Here is a 22,678-nt window from a genome sequence, read left to right as displayed (position 1 = left end):
GAAACATGCGGTGTCCCGGTCATGCGCCCGGCATCTATTCTCCCTTTCTGCAGCGCTTGGGGGCTGCCCGGCATGTCCGTAAGCGCCGGGCACGCCCCCAAGTATGACGAAAAGGGGACGCGTCTTATAGACACGCCCCCTTTTCATGACCATGCCCCCTTTTCGGGCGCACGCACGCCTTTGGCGCGCGCGTATAAGGTTGCCCTCTCTAGCTCCGGCGCCCTGCCTGCCGCCGAAGCTAGAGTTAACACTATATTCCTGATACTGCCGGTGGGGTGATTGTGTTACAGTTACATATTCCTGTTACTGCCGATGGGGTGATTGTGTGACAGTTACATATTCCTATTACTGCTGGTGAGGCGATTGTGTGACAGTTACATATTCCTGTTACTGCCGGTGGGGTGATTGTGTTACAGTTACATATTCCTGTTACTGCTGGTGGGGCAATTGTGTGATAGTTACATATTCCTGTTACTGCTGGTGGGGCGATTGTGTTACAGTTACATATTCCTGTTACTGCTGGTGGGGCGATTGTGTGACAGTTACATATTCCTGTTACTGCCGGTGGGGCGATTGTGTGACAGTTACATATTCCTGTTATTGCCGGTGGGGCGATTGTGTGATAGTTACATATTTCTGTTATTGCCGGTAGGGCGATTGTGTGACAGTTACATATTCCTGTTACTGCCGGTGGGGCAATTGTGTGACAGTTACATATTCCTATTACTGCCGGTGGAGCGATTGTGTGACAGTTACGTATTCCTGTTACTGCCGGTGGGGCGATTGTGTGACAGTTACATATTCCTGTTACTGCTGGTGGGGTGATTGTGTTACAGTTACATATTCCTGTTACTGCTGGTGGGGCGATTGTGTGACAGTTACATATTCCTGTTACTGCCGGTGGGGCGATTGTGTTACAGTTACATATTCCTGTTACTGCTGGTGGGGTGATTGTATGACAGTTACATATTCCTGTTACTGCCGGTGGGGCGATTGTGTGACAGTTACATATTCCTGTTACTGCTGTTGGGGCGATTGTGTGACAGTTACATATTCCTGTTACTGCTGGTGGGGTGATTGTGTGACAGTTACATATTCCTAGCGTTCCCACTAGGCTGTTTTAGTGGGGCGCGGCGCCCTGCCCTCCTTCTGGAGGGCAAAAAGCAGCCTGCCCTCCAGGAGGAGGGCAAAAAGCGCCCTGCCCTCACAGCCTGCGGGTGCCGTTCTCACCCGCAGGACGCAGTGTCCCGTGGGTGGAGAAACATGCGGTGTCCCGGTCATGCGCCCGGCATCTATTCTCCCTTTCTGCAGCGCTTGGGGGCTGCCCGGCATGTCCGTAAGCGCCGGGCACGCCCCCAAGTATGACGACAAGGGGACGCGTCTTATAGACACGCCCCATTTTCATGACCATGCCCCTTTTTCGGCGCACGCACGCCTTTGGCGCACGCGTATAAGGTTGCCCTCTCTAGCTCCGGCGCCCTGTCTGCCGCCGAAGCTAGAGTTAACACTATATTCCTGATACTGCCGGTGGGGTGATTGTGTTACAGTTACATATTCCTGTTACTGCCGATGGGGTGATTGTGTGACAGTTACATATTCCTGTTACTGCCGATGGGGTGATTGTGTGACAGTTACATATTCCTGATACTGCCGGTGGGGCGATTGTGTGACAGTTACATATTCCTGTTACTGCCGGTGGGGCGATTGTGTGACAGTTACATATTCCTGATACTGCCGGTGGGGCGATTGTGTGACAGTTACATATTCCTGTATTCCAACACCTTTCGGGATGTCTGCACAGGGCATTAACTATTCTAGCACTGCAGTTCCATAGAAGAAATTTACATACATAGGGCCGTGTTCAAGTTAGTTTCGCAGCCACGGAAAAGTTTAGCCATCCAGACTTTCCACCTACATCGCGTGTTTTGGACGCGGAAACTTATAATGCGCGCCCCCGCTATTTGCTGCATTCAATTCCAAACCATACGAAAACGGCAAGCCGTGAAGTCGGAACAGGCAGAAAGTGCTGTCAGAAATGGGGAAATCAGCCTGGACCCCCCCCCTCAAAAATGCACTAATTTTGGGGATCAATGTAGATGTGCCCGAATAGCCCTAATACAGCTATTAGGGGTACTTAAGTTGTTTCAATTGTTTCTAATTCGCGTCTTAGCACAAGTGGTGAAGAGTGGAATTACGCAGTATAAGTAGTCCCGGCAAATTTGGGGTACCTGAAAATGGGTGCTCGCATATTTTCATATACCTGAAGTGAAGTTGTAATAAAAGTGAAATTCCTCCGTCATACAAGCACCTGCAACCCCATAAACACTTGGCCCCTTCTTAGAGCACCCCCAGAACCTTATTTCACTAGTTTTTGAAGTTGTCCCCACACTTTGTGCTTTTTCACCCCCAAAATGAAAGCACATTTTTGGGGTGTTCGTAAGTTTTTTTTTTCCTGGAATTTTTTGACGCAGTTATCCTTTGGGGGCTGTCCCAAGGGTTCTGAGTGGGTTCCTCCCCGCCTTTGCACCCCCAAAATAAACATTTAGCACTTCTTTTCTCCTGCTATTCAGAGGCGAATCTTTTTCGCCTGTTACATTGCTTTGACATTCCGCGTACGTGAAACCCTGTTGGAATTGAATATGGCGATATGTTTCCGACACCGAAAAGCCCCGATCCGCAATACTTTTACACAGATCTCGGCTTTTTTGCATCTAATTAAATACAGCTCATAGATTTAAAATATGAGGGTAATCCAGAAAGTGAAAACCGCTTGTCTGTTAAAAAAATAAAAAGGAGAAACATTATTTATTAATTTTTTTTTTTAAGCTCAGACTACTTTATATATTTCTCCAAATAATCACCTCTTATCATATCTGTGCACAAGCCTTAGACGCCCCTTGTTCTCAGCTGCCTCCAGTCCATTGCACCAGATGCTGACTCGAAGCTTCAACTCATCATCACTTCAACAACGTTTCCTGTCCAGGAACCCTATGAGCTTAGGGCCTGATTCAGAACCGCTCGCTATTTGCGGTCGTTCGTTCTAAAACAAGGGGTGGCTATTCAAATGAACCGTTCGCTCATTACGGTCTGTTCACGCCTCTAAGTCTGAACGAGCGAGCAAAACTTGCGGTTGTAATTTTGAAAAATACGCCCCCTTGCCGCTCGCACCATACGTCATGTCCGCTATTTATTAGATTAATCGAGTACATCGTACAGCGTATGAACTGCTCGCTATTCTTGTGGCTGGTTTTTTCAACCGCTATTTTGCGAGCAGTTCTGAGTAAAAAAAAAAACAAGTGACGTGGTCAATGACGCTGCTGGATTAATTATGCACTCCCTTAAAACGCCCGTTTTGACCTTTAAGCATGCCTGCGTTCGAATTCCACACCCCCGTTTTCAAGCACCTTCCCCTGTTACCACCCACATACGCCTCCTTCTGTCACCCAAAATAGCAGGCATTCGCTATATAGCAAACAAACGATTTTCGGCCGCACTGACTGGTTCGCGCATGCGTATTAAAATCCGTACGCATGCGCAGATGTGCGAACATCGGTCAGAACGAACGAGCGGCCGCTTCCGAGCGGCTATGAATCAGGGCCCTAGTGAGAAGGTGAAAATCGCTTGGAGCAAGGTCCAGGCTATACTGTAGGGTGGATGATGGAAAACCCCCCACGCCCCGGTCCATCTTTTTCATGCACTTTGTCCGTCCATTATTGAACGCTTCACACCACTTTCTCACGTCACCATACACCTGCTTTTATCCAAGATACATTTAGTCAGGTTTCACTTTCTGCCCATTCAGGAATCGAATAATACTTCACAGTCGGAGGAATTTTGGGGTCTATTTACTAAGCCTTGGATGGAGATAAAGTACCAGCCAATCAGCTCCTAACTGCCATGTTTATGCCAGGAGAAAACAGTATTATATGCACCATGTTTACACCAGGAGATAACAGTATTATATGCGCCATGTTTACACCAAGAGAAAACAGTATTATATGTGCCATGTTTACGCCAGGAGATAACAGTATTATATGCTCCATGTTTACACCAGGAGAAAATAGTATTATATGCTCCATGTTTACACCAGGAGAAAACAGTATTATATGCTCCATGTTTACACCAGGAGAAAATAGTATTATATGCTCCATGTATACACCAGGAGAAAATAGTATTATATGCAACATGTTTACACCAGGAGAAAATAGTATTATATGCTCTATGTTTACACCAGGAGATAACAGTATTATATGCCCCAGGTTTATGCTAGGAGAAAATAGTATTATATGCTCCATGTTTACACCAGGAGAAAATAATATTATATGCTCTATGTTTACACCAGGAGAAAATAGTATTATATGCTCCATGTTTACACCAGGAGAAAATAGTATTATATGCTCCATGTTTACACCAGGAGAAAATAGTATTATATGCTCCATGTTTACACCAGGAGAAAATAGTATTATATGCTCCATGTTTACACCAGGAGAAAATAGTATTATATGCTCCATGTTTACACCAGGAGATAACAGTATTATATGCTCCATGTATACACCAGGAGATAACAGTATTATATGTGCCATGTTTACACCAGGAGAAAATAGTATAATATGCTCCATGTTTACACCAGGAGATAACAGTATTATATGTGCCATGTTTACGCCAGGAGATAACAGTATTATATGCCCCAGGTTTATGCCAGGAGAAAATAGTATTATATGCTCCATGTTTACACCAGGAAAAAACAGTATTATATGCTCCATGTTTACACCAGGAAAAAACAGTATTATATGCTCCATGTTTACACCAGGAGAAAACAGTATTATATGCTCCATGTTTACACCAGGAGAAAATAGTATTATATGCTCCATGTTTACACCAGGAGAAAATAGTATCATATGCGCCATGTTTACACGAGGAGAAAATAGTATTATATGCTCCATGTTTACACCAGGAGAAAATAGTATTATATGCTCCATGTTTACACCAGGAGAAAATAGTATTATATGCGCCATGTTTACACCAGGAGATAACAGTATTATATGCGCCATGTTTACACCAGGAGAAAATAGTATTACATTCTCCATGTTTACGCGAGGAGATAACTGTATTATATGTGCCAAGTTTACGCCAGGAGAAAACAGTATTATATGCGCCATGTTTACACCAAGAGAAAACAGTATTATATGCGCCATGTTTACGCCAGGAGATATCAGTATTATATGCGCCATGTTTATGCCAGGAGATAATAGTATTATATGCGCCATATTATGCCAGGAGAGAGCAGTATTATATGAGCCATGTTTACGCCAGGAGAAAACAGTATTATATGCCCCAGGTTTACGCCAGGAGAAAACAGCATTATATGCTCCATGTTTACACTAAGAGATAACAGTATTATATGAGCCATGTTTACGCCAGGAGAAAACAGTATTATATGCTCCATGTTTACGCCAGGAGATAACAGTATTATATGCTCCATGTTTACGCCAGGAGAAAACAGTATTATATGCCCCACGTTTACGCCAGGAGATAACAGTATTATATGCTCCATGTTTACGCCAGGAGATAACAGTATTATATGCTCCATGTTTACGCTAGGAGAAAACAGTATTATATGCTCCAGGTTTACGCCAGGAGAAAACAGTATTATATGCTCCATGTTTACACCAGGAGATAACAGTATTATATGCTCCATGTTTACGCCAGGAGATAACAGTATTATATGCTCCATGTTTACGCCAGGAGAAAACAGTATTATATGCCCCAGGTTTACGCCAGGAGAAAACAGTATTATATGCTCCATGTTTATGCCAGGAGATAACAGTATTATATGCGCCATGTTTACACCAGGAGGTAACAGTATTATATGCGCCATGTTTACGCCAGGAGAAAATAGTATTATATGCGCCATGTTTACGCCAGGAGAAAACAGTATTATGTGCTCCATGTTTACGCCAGGAGATAACAGTATTATATGCTCCATGTTTACGCCAGGAGATAACAGTATTATATGCGCCATGTTTATGCCAGGAGATAACAGTATTATACGCTCCATGTTTACACCAGGAGAAAACAGCATTATACGCGCCATGTTTACACCAGGAGATAACAGTATTATATGCGCTATGTTTACGCCAGGAGATAACCGTATTATATGTGCCATGCTTACACCAGGAGATAACAGTATTATATGTGCCATGCTTACACCAGGAGAAAACAGTATTATGTGCGCCATATTTACGCCAGGAGAAAACAGTATTATATGTGCCATGCTTACACAAGGAGATAACAGTATTATATGCACCATGTTTACGCCAGGAGATAACAGTATTATATAAACCATGTTTACACCAGGAGATAACAGTATTATATGTGCCATGCTTACACCAGGAGATAACAGTATTATATGCTCCATGTATACACCAGGAGATAACAGTATTATATGTGCCATGCTTACACCAGGAGATAACAGTATTATATGTGCCATGCTTACACCAGGAGATAACAGTATTATATGTGCCATGCTTACACCAGGAGATAACAGTATTATATGTGCTATGTTTACGCCAGGAGATAACAGTATTATATGTGCCATGCTTACACCAGGAGATAACAGTATTATATGTGCCATGTTTACACCAGGAGAAAACAGTATTATATGCGCCATGTTTATGCCAGGAGATAACAGTATTATATGCGCCATGTTTATGCCAGGAGATAACAGTATTATATGCACCATGTTTACGCCAGGAGATAACAGTATTATATGCGCCATGTTTATGCCAGGAGAAAATAGTATTATATTGTAGAGTTACACAGCTGTGTGGTTACAGTGTGTGATGAGTGTGTTGCCATAGAGTTACACAGCTGTGTGGATACATTGTGTAATGAGTGTGTTATTGTAGAGTTACACAGCTGTGTGGTTACATTGTGTGATGAGTGTGTTACCATAGGGTTACACAGCTGTGTGGATACATTGTGTGATGAGTGTGTTATTGTAGGGTTACACAGCTGTGTGGTTACAGTGTGTGATGAGTGTGTTATTGTAGGGTTACACAGCTGTGTGGTTACATTGTGTGATGAGTGTGTTGCCATAGGGTTACACAGCTGTGTGGATACATTGTGTGATAAGTGTGTTATTGTAGAGTTACACAGCTGTGTGGATACATTGTGTAATGAGTGTGTTATTGTAGAGTTACACAGCTGTGTGGTTACATTGTGTGATGAGTGTGTTACCATAGGGTTACACAGCTGTGTGGATACATTGTGTGATTAGTGTGTTATTGTAGGGTTACACAGCTGTGTGGTTACAGTGTGTGATGAGTGTGTTATTGTAGGGTTACACAGCTGTGTGGTTACATTGTGTGATGAGTGTGTTATTGTAGGATTACACAGCTGTGTGGTTACATTGTGTGATGAGTGTGTTATTGTAGGGTTACACAGCTGTGTGGTTACATTGTGTGATGAGTGTGTTGTAGAGTTACACAGCTGTGTGGTTACAGTGTGTGATGAGTGTGTTATTGTAGGGTTACACAGTTGTGTGGTTACATTGTGTGATGAGTGTGTTGTTGTAGGGTTACACAGCTGTGTGGTTACATTGTGTGATGAGTGTGTTATTGTAGGGTTACACAGCTGTGTGGTTACATTGTGTGATGAGTTTGTTATTGTAGGGTTACACAGCTGTGTGGTTACATTGTGTGATGACTGTGTTATTGTAGGGTTACACAGCTGTGTGGTTACATTGTGTGATGAATGTGTTATTGTAGGGTTACACAGCTGTGTGGTTACATTGTGTGATGAGTGTGTTATTGTAGGGTTACACAGCTGTGTGGTTACATTGTGTGATGAGTGTTTTATTGTAGGGTTACACAGCTGTGTGGTTACATTGTGTGATGAGTGTGTTGTTGTAGAGTTACACAGCTGTGTGGTTACAGTGTGTGATGAGTGTGTTATTGTAGGGTTACACAGCTGTGTGGTTACAGTGTGTGATGAGTGTGTTAACATAGGGTTACACAGCTGTGTGGATACATTGTGTGATGAATGTGTTGTTGTAGAGTTACACAGCTGTGTGGATACATTGTGTGATGAGTGTGTTGTTGGAGGTTACACAGCTGTGTGGATACATTGTGTGATGAGTGTGTTGTTGGAGGGTTATACAGCTGTGTGGTTACAGTGTGTGAGGAGTGCGTTGTTGTAGGGTTATACAGCTATGTGGATACATTGTGTGATGAGTGTGTTATTGTAGAGTTACACAGCTGTGTGGATGCATTGTGTGATTAAGTGTGTTGTTGGAGGTTACACAGCTGTGTGGATACATTGTGTGATGAGTGTGTTGTTGGAGGGTTATACAGCTGTGTGGTTACAGTGTGTGATGAGTGCGTTGTTGTAGGGTTACACAGCTGTGTGGTTACAGTGTGTGATGAGTGCGTTGTTGTAGGGTTACACAGCTGTGTGGTTACATTGTGTGATGAGTGTGTTATTGTAGAGTTACACAGCTGTGTGGATACATTGTGTGATGAGTGTGTTGTTGTAGAGTTACACAGCTGTGTGGATACATTGTATGATGATTGTGTTGTAGAGTTACACAGCTGTGTGGATACATTGTGTGATGAGTGTGTTGTTGGAGGTTATACAGCTGTGTGGATACATTGTGTGATGAGTGTGTTGTTGGAGGGTTATACAGCTGTGTGGATACCTTGCGTGATGAGTGTGTTGTTGTAGGGTTACACAGTTGTGTGGTTACATTGTGTGATGAGTGTGTTATTGTTGAGTTATACAGCTGTGTGGTTACATTGTGTGATGAGTGTGTTATTGTAGGGTTACACAGCTGTGTGGTTACAGTGTGTGATGAGTGTGTTGTTGTAGCGTTACACAGCTGTGTGGTTACATTGTGTGATGAGTGTGTTACTGTAGAGTTACACAGCTATGTGGATACATTGTGTGATGAGTGTGTTATTGTCGGGTTACACAGCTGTGTGGATACATTGTGTGATGAGTGTGTTGTTGGAGGGTTACACAGCTGTGTGGATACATTGTGTGATGAGTGTGTTGTTGGAGGTTACACAGCTATGTGGATACATTGTGTGATCAGTGTGTTGTTGGAGGGTTATACAGCTGTGTGGTTACAGTGTGTGATGAGTGCGTTGTTGTAGGGTTACACAGCTGTGTGGTTACATTGTGTGATGAGTGTGTTACTGTAGAGTTACACAGCTATGTGAATACATTGTGTGATGAGTGTGTTATTGTAGGGTTACACAGCTGTGTGGATACATTGTGTGATGAGTGTGTTGTTGGAGGGTTACACAGCTGTGTGGATACATTGTGTGATGAGTGTGTTATTGGAGGTTACACAGCTATGTGGATACATTGTGTGATGAGTGTGTTGTTGGAGGGTTATAGAGCTGTGTGGATACATTGTATGATGAGTGTGTTGTTGGAGGGTTATACAGCTGTGTGGTTACAGTGTGTGATGAGTGCGTTGTTGTAGGGTTACACAGCTATGTGGATACATTGTGTGATGAGTGTGTTGTTGGAGGGTTATACAGCTATGTGGATACATTGTGTGATGAGTGTGTTGTTGGAGGGTTATACAGCTGTGTGGTTACATTGTGTGATGAGTGTGTTATTGTAGGGTTACACAGCTGTGTGGTTACAGTGTGTGATGAGTGTGTTGTTGTAGCGTTACACAGCTGTGTGGTTACATTGTGTGATGAGTGTGTTACTGTAGAGTTACACAGCTATGTGGATACATTGTGTGATGAGTGTGTTATTGTAGGGTTACACAGCTGTGTGGATACATTGTGTGATGAGTGTGTTGTTGGAGGGTTACACAGCTGTGTGGATACATTGTGTGATGAGTGTGTTGTTGGAGGTTACACAGCTATGTGGATACATTGTGTGATGAGTGTGTTGTTGTAGCGTTACACAGCTATGTGGATACATTGTGTGATGAGTGTGTTGTTGGAGGGTTATACAGCTGTGTGGTTACAGTGTGTGATGAGTGCGTTGTTGTAGGGTTACACAGCTGTGTGGATACATTGTGTGATAATAACGCAGCCTTTCTGTTTTGCTTTCTAGCTGTACGAGCTGGACGAGGACCCTAAGAGAAAAGAATTCCTGGATGATCTATTCAGCTACATGCAGAAAAGAGGTGAGCGTCCTGCCCAGTTTTGTCCCCAAAGGAAGAGATTGTAAGCTCTTTGGAGCAGGTTGTACTTGCCACATGAGATTGGTCATTGCCCTGTATATATACATTGCTGTAATGGAGCTCCTCTGAGGAGCAGTAATGTTTCCTGTAACCCATCGTTAGCCCATTTCCCCTCTGTTCTCCTGGATAGGAGTCTAGGACAGATATGATTACTGTGGCTGATGTGCCACCATTGCTGAGTGTGCGGCCGGTATGGAGCCCAGAGATAAAGGGAGTCTGGGGGGGGGGTTTACAATCCTGTGTCGCCCTGAGCCTGCGCAGGTCCACTCACTGCACACCCGCTGGATAGGCACATGCTCGGAAGAGGAGACTAGGGCCAAGCGCCATTTACAGCCCTTACCCAAACTTTGCTATCGTGTGACTAGGAGCCAGTAACATAGAAGGTCACCACGGCAGTCTGTAATATGGGGACAGCTGCTGGATTAGCCGGTATAGAAATGTATGGTGTATTTCATGCTGGTGGCTACAGGACAGAGATTTGTCTCCTGTGATGCTGCAGACAGATAAAGCAGTGTATTACCTGGGCATCAGTGCCAGCATTTCCCACAGCAATGTGCCCGCTAGCATCAAGTGATGAGGTTTCCTGATTCCTACACAATGAACTGACTCATGCCCGGGACATTCTCGCAAACTGTTATAAATAGATTTACGTTAGAAAAAGTGACAAAACAAAACGTTGTACATCTGAGAGGATCATGAGACCATTAATAATGAGCAGAAGGTGAAGTAGGTTTCCCATAGACATGGTACCTTCTATACTGACACCAGGTACAGCAGAGCCTCCTCCTACTGTTACACTGACACCTGGTACAGCAGAGCTTCCTCCAGCTGTTACACTGACACCTGGTACAGCAGAGCTTCCTCCAACTGTTACACTGACACCTGGTACAGCAGAGCTTCCTCCTACTGTTACACTGACACCTGGTACAGCAGAGCCTCCTCCTACTGTTACACTGACACCTCGTACAGCAGAGCTTCCTCCAACTGTTACACTGACACCTGGTACAGCAGAGCTTCCTCCAACTGTTACACTGACACCTGGTACAGCAGAGCTTCCTCCAACTGTTACACTGACACCTGGTACAGCAGAGCTTCCTCCAACTGTTACACTGACACCAGGTACAGCAGAGCTTCCTCCTACTGTTACACTGACACCTGGTACAGCAGAGCTTCCTCCAACTGTTACACTGACACCAGGTACAGCAGAGCTTCCTCCTACTGTTACACTGACACCTGGTACAGCAGAGCTTCCTCCAACTGTTACACTGACACCTGGTACAGCAGAGCTTCCTCTTTCTCCTATTATACTGACACCTGGTACAGCAGTGCTTCCTCCTTCTCCTGGTATACTGACACCTGGTACAGCAGTGCTTCCTCCTTTTCCTGGTATATACTAACACCTGGTACAGCAGTGCTTCCTCATTCTCCTGGTATACTCACACCTGGTACAGCAGAGCTTCCTCTTTCTCCTATTATACTGACACCTGGTACAGCAGTACTTCCTCCTTCTCCTGGTATACTGACACCAGGTACAGCAGTGCTTCCTCCTCCTGGTATACTGACACCTGGTACAGCAGTGCTTCCTCCTTCTCCTGGTATACTGACACCTGGTACAGCAGTGCTTCCTCCTTCTCCTGGTGTACTGACACCTGGTACAGCAGTGCTTCCTCCTTCTCCTGGTGTACTGACACCTGGTACAGCAGTGCTTCCTCCTTCTCCTGGTGTACTGACACCTGGTACAGCAGTGCTTCCTCCTTCTCCTATTATACTGACAACTGGTACAGCAGTGCTTCCTCCTTCTCCTGGTATACTGACACCTGGTACAGCAGAGCTTCCTCTTTCTCCTATTATACTGGCACTTGGTACAGCAGTGCTTCCTCCTTCTCCTGGTATACTGACACCTGGTACAGTAGTGCTTCCTCCTTCTACTGGTATACTGACACCCAATACAGCAGTACTTCCCCCTTCTCCTGGTATACTGACACCTGGTACAGCAGAGCTTCCTCTTTCTCCTATTATACTGGCACCTGGTACAGCAGTGCTTCCTCCTTCTCCTGGTATACTGACACCTGGTACAGCAGTGCTTCCTCCTTCTCCTGGTATACTGACATCCGGTACAGCAGTGCTTCCTCCTCCTGGTATACTGACACCTGGTACAGCAGTGCTTCCTCCTTCTCCTTGTATACTGACACCCAATACAGCAGTACTTACTCCTTCTCCTGGTATACTGACACCTGGTACAGCAGTGCTTCCTCCTTCTCCTGGTATACTGACACCAGGTACAGCAGTGCTTCCTCCTTCTCCTGGTATACTGACACCTTGTACAGCAGTGCTTCACCCTTCTCCTGGTATACTGTTACCTGGTACAGCAGTGCTTCCTCCTTCTTCTGGTACACTGACACCTGGCACAGCAGTGCTTCCTCCTTCTTCTGGTATACTGACACCTGGTACAGCAGTGCTTACTCCTTCTCCTGGTATACTGACACCAGGTTCAGCAGTGCTTCCTCCTTCTCCTGGTACACTGACACCCAATACAGCAGTGCTTCCTCCTTCTCCTGGTATACTGACACCTAATGCAGCAGCGCTTCCTCCTTCTCCTGGTATACTGACACTCAATACAGCAGTGCTTCCCCCTTCTCCTGGTATATTGACACCTTATACAGCAGTGCTTCCTCCTTCTCCTGGTATACTGACACCCAATACAGCAGTACTTACTCCTTCTCCTGGTATACTGACACCTGGTACAGCAGTGCTTCCTCCTTTTCCTGGTATACTGACACCTGGTACAGCAGTGCTTCCTCCTTCTCCTGGTACACTGACACCTTGTACAGCAGTGCTTCACCCTTCTCCTGGTATACTGTTACCTGGTACAGCAGTGCTTCCTCCTTCTTCTGGTACACTGACACCTGGCACAGCAGTGCTTCCTCCTTCTTCTGGTATACTGACACCTGGTACAGCAGTGCTTCCTCCTTCTCCTGGTATACTGACACCAGGTTCAGCAGTGCTTCCTCCTTCTCCTGGTACACTGACACCCAATACAGCAGTGCTTCCTCCTTCTCCTGGTATACTGACACCTAATGCAGCAGCGCTTCCTCCTTCTCCTGGTATACTGACACTCAATACAGCAGTGCTTCCTCCTTCTCCTGGTATATTGACACCTGGTACAGCAGTGCTTCCTCCTTCTCCTGGTATACTGACACCCAATACAGCAGTACTTACTCCTTCTCCTGGTATACTGACACCTGGTACAGCAGTGCTTCCTCCTTCTCCTGGTATACTGACACCTGGTACAGCAGTGCTTCCTCCTTCTCCTAGTATACTGACACCTGGTACAGCAGTGCTTCCTCCTTCTCCTGGTATACTGACACCTGGTACAGCAGTGCTTCCCCCTTCTCCTGGTATACTGATACCTGGTACAGCAGTGCTTCCTCCTTCTCCTGGTATACTGACACCTGGTACAGCAGTGCTTCCTCCTTCTCCTGGTATACTGACACCTGGTACAGCAGTGCTTCCTCCTTCTCCTGGTATACTGCACCTGGTACAGCAGTGCTTCCCCCTTCTCCTGGTATACTGACACCTGGTACAGCAGTGCTTCCTCCTTCTCCTGGTATACTGACACCTGGTACAGCAGTGCTTCCTCCTTCTCCTGGTATACTGACACCTGGTACAGCAGTGCTTCCTCCTTCTCCTGGTATACTGATACCAGGTACAGCAGTGCTTCCTCCTTCTCCTGGTATACTGACACCTGGTACAGCAGTGCTTCCTCCTTCTCCTGGTATACTGACACCTGGTACAGCAGTGCTTCCTCCTTCTCCTATTATACTGACACCTGGTACAGCAGTGCTTCCTCCTTCTCCTGGTATACTGACACCTGGTACAGCAGTGCTTCCCCCTTCTCCTGGTATACTGATACCTGGTACAGCAGTACTTCCCCCTTCTCCTGGTATAATAACACCTGGTACAGCAGTGCTTCCCCCTTCTCCTGGTATACTGATACCTGGTACAGCAGTGCTTCCTCCTTCTCCTGGTATACTGATACCTGGTACAGCAGTGCTTCCTCCTTCTCCTGGTATACTGACACCTGGTACAGCAGTGCTTCCTCCTTCTCCTGGTATACTGATACCTGGTACAGCAGTGCTTCCTCCTTCTCCTGGTATACTGATACCTGGTACAGCAGTGCTTCCTCCTTCTCCTGGTATACTGACACCTGGTACAGCACTACTCTCTTGTGTATCTAGGCAGAGCAGTGATACATTCTCTGGGGTTAATGAATGGAGCGGTTTATAGTGAGGGATACCATAGGCAAAGAATACATAAACTATGGATTGGCCGGTCCTGGTCTATTTGCTTCTGACATTTGTTTTGCTGAACGGCGGCTTGTGACGTGGGCAGTGTCACTGACACGTGTGTCTCTCATCGCTGCGGGGGGCTGTCCCAGCTAGACCCTCATTCTGTGCTGTTTGTACAAGCCTGGGACACACACACACAGGATCTGTGCTATTATGTCTTTTCTGTATTGTCTGACATATAAGCAGGAGCTGATTGTACACAGTGAGCTCTGCACCTGCTGCCTCTCTGTATGTGCAGCGTATTAGACACCCCCTTATAGAGCACATACAGTATATATTCTGTGACCTGTACACCCCTTTGTAGAGCACATACAGTACATACTGCGACCTGTACACCCCCTTGTAGAGCACATATAGTATATATACTGTGACCTGTACACCCTCTTGTAGAGCACATATAGTATATATACTGCGACCTGTACACCCCCTTGTAGAGCACATACAGTATATACTGCGACCTGTACACCCCCTTGTAGAGCACATACAGTATATACTGTGACCTGTACACCCCCTTGTAGAGAACATACAGTATATATACTGCGACCTGTACACCCCCTTGTAGAGCACATATAGTATATATACTGTGACCTGTACACCCCCTTGTAGGGCACATATAGTATATATACTGTGACCTGTACACCCCCTTGTAGAGCACATACAGTATATATACTGTGACCTGTACACCCTCTTGTAGACCACATACAGTATATATATTGCGACCTGTACACCCCCTTGTAGGGCACATATAGTATATATACTGTGACCTGTACACCCTCTGGTAGAGCACATATAGTATATATACTGTGACCTGTACACCCCCTTGTAGAGCACATACAGTATATATATTGCGACCTGTACACCCCCTTGTAGGGCACATATAGTATATATACTGTGACCTGTACACCCTCTGGTAGAGCACATATAGTATATATACTGTGACCTGTACACCCCCTTGTAGAGCACATACAGTATATATATTGCGACCTGTACACCCCCTTGTAGGGCACATATAGTATATATACTGTGACCTGTACACCCCCTTGTAGAGCACATACAGTACATATATTGCGACCTGTACACCCCCTTGTAGAGCACATATAGTATATATACTGTGACCTGTACACCCCCTTGTAGAGCACATATAGTATATATACTGCGACCTGTACACCCCCTTGTAGAGCACATACAGTATATATGCTGTGACCTGTACACCCCCTTGTAGAGCACATATAGTATATATACTGTGACCTGTACACCCTCTTGTAGAGCACATACAGTATATATACTGTGACCTGTACACCCCCTTGTAGAGCACATACAGTACATATATTGCGACCTGTACACCCCCTTGTAGAGCACATATAGTATATGTACTGTGACCTGTACACCCCCTTGTAGAGCACATATAGTATATATACTGCGACCTGTACACCCCCTTGTAGAGCACATACAGTATATATGCTGTGACCTGTACACCCCCTTGTAGAGCACATATAGTATATATACTGCGACCTGTACACCCCCTTGTAGAGCACATACAGTATATATACTGCGACCTGTACACCCCCTTGTAGAGCACATACAGTATATATGCTGTGACCTGTACACCCCCTTGTAGAGCACATATAGTATATATACTGCGACCTGTACACCCCCTTGTAGAGCACATACAGTATATATACTGTGACCTGTACACCCCCTTGTAGGGCACATATAGTATATATACTGTGTCCTGTACACCCCCTTGTAGAGCACATACAGTATATACTGCGACCTGTACACTCCCTTGTAGAGCACATATAGTATATATACTGTGACCTGTACACCCCCTTGTAGAGCACATACAGTATATATACTGTGACCTGTACACCCCCTTGTAGAGCACATACAGTATATATATTGCGACCTGTACACCCCCTTGTAGAGCACATACAGTATATACTGCGACCTGTACACTCCCTTGTAGAGCACATACAGTATATATATTGCAACCTGTACACCCCCTTCCCTGGTCCCGGCTGAGACATGGATCCTAAATGAAAGGACTCCAGCACAGATGGGTGGTAATCACCGGTTATAAGGACTTGCCTTCCTATTACACAGAGTTATACTGCAGTTACTAATGCTCCCGGCCACTGTACCAAACACATGTTCTGTGCGATGTCCCCATAAGCTGGGAATGAGATCTGCACTAGATAAGGGGGATCTGCCCTCACTACGTACAGTCACGGCAGTGTGCGTGTCACACAGAGGGGCCTAGCTATGACCAGGCCACTTTGGGGGTGATACTTTGGGGCTGATGTTTTATTGTTTCTTGCCACAGGGATGAAAAATAAACTCAATTTACCATGGTATAGCTTATACTGTACCTCAGCGTGCCAGCCCCCGTGCATGTCCGCATGCGCCAGGCAGCCAGTGACGCAGTGACTTGGGCCGTCAGCTCCACTTGGTAAAAAATCAAAAGTTGAAAAACAGATGCAAAATAATAAATAAATACTCGCGTTTTACTAAATCAGCCCGACAGTCATTTACATGTGTCCAAGAAAACGCTGGTGTGGTGCAAGGACAGAGAATCCCACATGTGTCTTTGTATGTGGTGTCATCCGTGTGACATGTTGCATCCGTGTATGTATGTATGAGAGCGGGAGGGTCGCTCTGCTGCCAGTGTTCCTTCTAAGCTGCAGTGACAGGAAAAGTTGGACAATCTGTGGAATCTGGCGGACGCTCTGACATAGCGCTTGCTCTGAATCAGGGCCGGCCCTCTGTTTTTTTGAGCGGCCTCTTGGCCGCTCGCATAGCTGTGGGTGGCCACCAACAGCTATAGTGAGCGGCCAGGAAGATTGTCGCGATGGTCAAGACCATCGCGACCATCGGGCTTGACATGAGACCCTTGTGGTAGGGTCTCGTTGCCGCAAGCCCTAGAGTGCTTTCGGCTCTCACTTGTGATGTCAGTGGGGCCAGCCCCGGACGGTAGGCGTTCCCATGGGAACGCCTCCGTGTGGGCAGCCACGCCCCCGGCCCACCCACCAAAGGAGGCGTGCTGTCACTCAACATCGACAGCACACCCCCTTTGGTACGAGACCCGGAGCGACGGTTTACCCGTCGCTATCCGGGTGTCGCGCATGCGCACTACGGAGCCAGCTCCGTCGTGCGTATGCACACTGGGCCACCATCGACCCACTTGCAAGCGGGTCTGAATTAGGCCCTCTGTGTGTTTTACCCTTTACACCCTGTGTGCGTACAATGGGGTCTGATTCATACATGTACCTTAGTGGCACCAAAATATACCTACTGTAAATATGCAAAAGCAGGAGGAGGCGTCTACAGTAAAAAGATCTCTGATCTGATGGCTGCGCCGGAAGATGCAGCATCGGATGATCAACGTGACCATCGGACCATCCTCGGGATACTCAGCGTGTCCTGCAAAATGACGCTGACGGGCCAGTGACGCTGCATCCAGGCTTTGGCACGCTCAGAATATGAGCCCGTCACTTCCCCACTACCTGGAACAGTCCCCATTACCACTGGCGCATGCCTAGAAACCCCCTCCCCCCCTTCCAGAGCTATACCCCGCAGCAGCTGGCCGATGTTTTTATTTTTGGTTTGTTTGTGCTTTAGATGGAGAGCTCGGTCCATGATTACACTGCTGATCTGGCCACTCCGGTCCGAACAGGCCAAGATCGGACCCCGCTGCATGTGATAGAATACACCTGAGGTGGCTGCAGGTCGGCTGCTGCGGCTGCGATGTGCAGCCGCTCCTCCCAACGGCCTTTGCCGTGTTTGTGTGTGCGTGTATTTGTATATCTATAGTGCACGTATATGGACCCCCCAACTACAAATCCTGCATTTGCCCCTGGTCGCTGCCCCCAAACGCCCGCAGCATGTCACGTCAAAGCTGTTTGGGCACTGCGGGACCATATCGGCTCATTAGCGGTGCGGCGCAAACACAGATCATTCACTATTGCAGATTTGCGCACAAATGGGATTTACATACATCTCTGAATCAGGCGCAATGTGAGACTGTAGGGTCCATCCCATTCTATAGGTAGGGTATCATTGGCTATAGGGGAAAGCCCCTGTGATTGCCCTGTCCTGTATAGGTTAGGATTTCCTGCACAGTTTCTAGTTTGGTAAAATTGCCCCATAACCGCCGTAAAAGCTCTATCTTGCCTGAATATATGGGTATAATTGTGGCATTATATATTCATAATAACTTCTACTTCATGTTATGTTCTAGCGCCAACTGCAATGTTCTGCTAGGCCGAATGCGAGTCACAAGCACTGCCATCTCCTGGGCATATGCCAACACCTTACCAGTATGGTCATGTAACCAGGAGATTCACCAGCCGGCCCACACGCCGCAGAGACCTCCGCCGTCCTCCATCTGTGTGCGCATACAAAACAGCATTGTATATCGGAAGTGTTACCGCAAAGCACTGAGCGCTGCCTTTTACCGTCTCTGGCTGGAGAATAGAATGTTTCATACCTCAGGTTTTTTTTTGGGGGGGGGGTTCTGATCAAATAGGGAGAAAGGAGGCCCAATCGTTGAGCCTGAGACTCCAGCTCTGGTACAGCTTGGATCACAGTTGCTAATACGCACACAATTGGCCGATTGATACGTTCTGAGCATGTGTGAACTGGCTACTGCGATCGCAGATGCTACGCAGACCCCTTGCAGAGCGATTGACTCCCGGGAGGCGGCTAAACAGAGACAGTCCTTCTTATGGGTGTGTTATGGGAGGGTCACGGGGCGCGTTGCTGAAGTGTTTGCGCGCACAGGCGCTTAATCACTCACATGGGCGGCCATACTCAGGAGAATCTGCCTCTGCCATAGCGCTGCAGCACATTTCCATGGGGCGACCGATGGTGGCGTCTAAAGATGCATGGGTCGGTATTACTGCACGCATGGGCGCTGACAGTGGACGTATTTGTCCTTGCGCATTCATACACGCGAATGTACGCCAGAGAACGGCATTGTAGCAGCATTTGCATAAAGTCACAGACAGGCGAAAAGACGCGTCCACCTCCGAATCAGGCGCACACCCCATGATTGAGGCATGAGGAGTCGCTTGTCAGTCATCCATACGTTATATTCCCGATAGGAATCTGTGGTGTGATAGAACGCTCCGCACAGGACCGGGGGTCCGTCAGTGCTGCGGTCTCCTCTCTGCCGGCTGCCATGTTGTTGCCTCTCTGTTCCCTGTATAGTCAGTATATGTTACACTGTATATGTCACTATTACAGCCAGTGCTTTGCTACCTGCTGTATACCCACCTGACGTTACAGGGTGATACAAGACTTATTCTGGGCGCGCCTTCAGATGCTGCTTTTATTCGTTTTGGAAATGAGAAAAGACTCCGGTTACGCCAGTATAGACCTCTTACGAGGACATGATAAGCATTCGCCCCTCCCTTGGGATTCTCTAATCTCCCAGCAGTCTCTCTGATATAAATGCGAGCGCGCCTTTTCCGGCAGCGCTCATTCCCTGTGGCCGTACAGTATGCTCTTGTAACAAAAATGCACAAACAGTGATCACACAACGCGGCCGTTTCTTTATGCCAGTCCTTCATAGACCCCTGGAGCGTGCGGACTGATCACCCTGCTGTGTTGTTACCCTGAAGGACAGGACCCTCATCAGCCCGGGATGGCAGAGGGCTATGTGCCCAATCTCAGCATGACTCTGCTATTATGCATCGTGTATGGCTGCGACCTGCACACGATGCATAATACATGCCCGACGCATCCCATCATTGGGCAGCTACAGCTGGCAGTCTGTGTGCTGCATCACGGGGGAGGAATGCAGATATCGGGGCCATACACTGGGTCTCATTCAGAGGTGGACGTTTTGGCAATGCCGGATGCAGACAGCTAAAGTCGCACTGCGCCAATTGTCCCGATGGTTACCACCATAAGCTGCAGAATGAACTTGCAGGCAGAGAGAGGCAATCTCAGTGGGCTTTTCCGGGTGGAAACGGGGAGTGGATAGCCAGACACGGGCTTGTTGCGGTCAGCGACTGCCGTTGGGCTGACATCGGCAGCTAAGTTCACGCTAAGAAATGTCACCCACCATTCGGCTTTCCTCGATGCTCTGCGGGGATAGATGAGTGCCGCTCTGGGAGTCACCCGGCGATGCTTCTGAGTGACGTCCCTTTGGAAGAGCTCCCTGGTAACCACGGCCGGATAGGCAGTGCCAGGTGTTTCTCCAGGCCAGATGGCATTAGGGGAAGCCACACCCCTGTTATAACGGCAGCCCTGTCTGTCTCCTGGGGGGCTGCGGCCGATGCAGTCCCTAGAAGCCTGGTCGTTGATTTGTGCGTATGTGCGGGATTGCGATTCCGCGTATGTGCACCCTTCAGGCCAGCAGACCCCCTGGGCATATAGGCAGGAGGTGTGCGTGTTTCTGTAATGCACGTGATTGCTCCTGCACCGCACACAAGGATGTCATTGTTTGCGGCCAGCATTAATTTATTCACAGATCCTCTTCATGCTGTGTCTCTTATTAATCCTCTTGTTGATTCTTTCTTAGTATATTTGCTTAGCAAACTGCGATGCAAAGGAGCCACGTCACCCCCTTGTTCTGCTCTTTTATGTGCCGGGACTCCTCCTATTATGTTGTATTAATGATCACTTCTAGAATTAGGGCTCCAGATTAGCCATTTAGCATTCTATTTACTAAAAGGTAATAATCCCCAAACCCGGAGACGTGGCTTCTCCTTATTATGGCCGGCCATAGCTATGCAGAGCTTGGGGAAGGTTATATAAGAGGGTTTGTGGCGTTATATGTGCCTCTTATTGCTATCTTGTGGCGTTATATGTGCCTCTTATCGCTATGTTGTGGCGTTATATGTGCCTCTTATCGCTATCTTGTGGCGTAATATGTGCCTCTTATCGCTATCTTGTGGCGTTATATGTACCTCTTATCGCTATCTTGTGGCGTTATATGTGCCTCTAATCACTATCTTGTGGCGTTATATGTACCTCTTATCGCTATCTTGTGGCGTTATATGTGCCTCTGATCGCTATCTTGTGGCGTTATATGTGCCTCTTATCGCTATCTTGTGGCGTTATATGTGCCTCTGATCGCTATCTTGTGGCGCAATATGTGCCTCTTATCGCTATCTTGTGGCGTTATATGTGCCTCTTATTGCTATCTTGTGGCGTTATATGTGCCTCTTATCGCTATGTTGTGGCGTTATATGTGCCTCTTATCGCTATCTTGTGGCGTAATATGTGCCTCTTATCGCTATCTTGTGGCGTTATATGTACCTCTTATCGCTATCTTGTGGCGTTATATGTGCCTCTAATCACTATCTTGTGGCGTTATATGTACCTCTTATCGCTATCTTGTGGCGTTATATGTGCCTCTGATCGCTATCTTGTGGCGTTATATGTGCCTCTTATCGCTATCTTGTGGCGTTATATGTGCCTCTGATCGCTATCTTGTGGCGCAATATGTGCCTCTTATCGCTATCTTGTGGCGTTATATGTGCCTCTTATCGCTATCTTGTGGCGTTATATGTGCCTCTTATCGCTATCTTGTGGCGTTATATGTGCCTCTTATCGCTATCTTGTGGCGTTATATTTACCTCTTATCGCTATCTTGTGGCGTTATATGTGCCTCTGATCGCTATCTTGTGGCGTTATATGTGCCTCTCATCGCTATCTTGTGGCGTTATATTTACCTCTTATCGCTATCTTGTGGCGTTATATGTGCCTCTGATCGCTATCTTGTGGCGTTATATGTGCCTCTAATCACTATCTTGTGGCGTTATATGTGCCTCTGATCACTATGTTGTGGCGTAATATGGGCCTCTTATCGCTATGTTGTGGCGTTATATGTGCCTCTTATCGCTATCTTGTGGCGTTATATGTGCCTCTTATCGCTATCTTGTGGCGTTATATGTGCCTCTTATCGCTATCTTGTGGCGTTATATGTGCCTCTTATCGCTATCTTGTGGCGTTATATGTGCCTCTTATCGCTATCTTGTGGCGTTATATGTGCCTCTGATCACTATGTTGTGGCGTAATATGGGCCTTTTATCGCTATCTTGTGGCGTTATATGTGCCTCTTATCGCTATCTTGTGGCGTTATATGTGCCTCTGATCACTATGTTGTGGC

At 46.6% G+C, this 22,678-nt stretch overlaps 1 protein-coding gene across 1 annotated transcript in view; it reads left to right on the top strand.

The window, feature by feature from the left end:
* ARID3C (AT-rich interaction domain 3C) overlaps window positions 1-22,678 on the top strand; it is a 304,039-nt gene that overhangs the window by 146,715 nt on the left and 134,646 nt on the right. The window contains exon 3 of the mRNA XM_088461605.1: window positions 10,081-10,153. Within this exon, the coding sequence (XP_088317731.1) occupies window positions 10,081-10,153 (73 nt within the window). The remainder of the gene's footprint in view (window positions 1-10,080; window positions 10,154-22,678) is intronic.

The sequence above is a fragment of the Taudactylus pleione genome, unplaced genomic scaffold (assembly GCF_031769625.1).
Source record: "Taudactylus pleione unplaced genomic scaffold, aTauple2 ptg001078l, whole genome shotgun sequence".
NCBI lineage: Eukaryota > Metazoa > Chordata > Amphibia > Anura > Myobatrachidae > Taudactylus > Taudactylus pleione.
The sequence above is the reverse complement of the archived record's forward strand: the minus strand, read 5'-3'. Positions and strand labels throughout refer to the sequence as shown.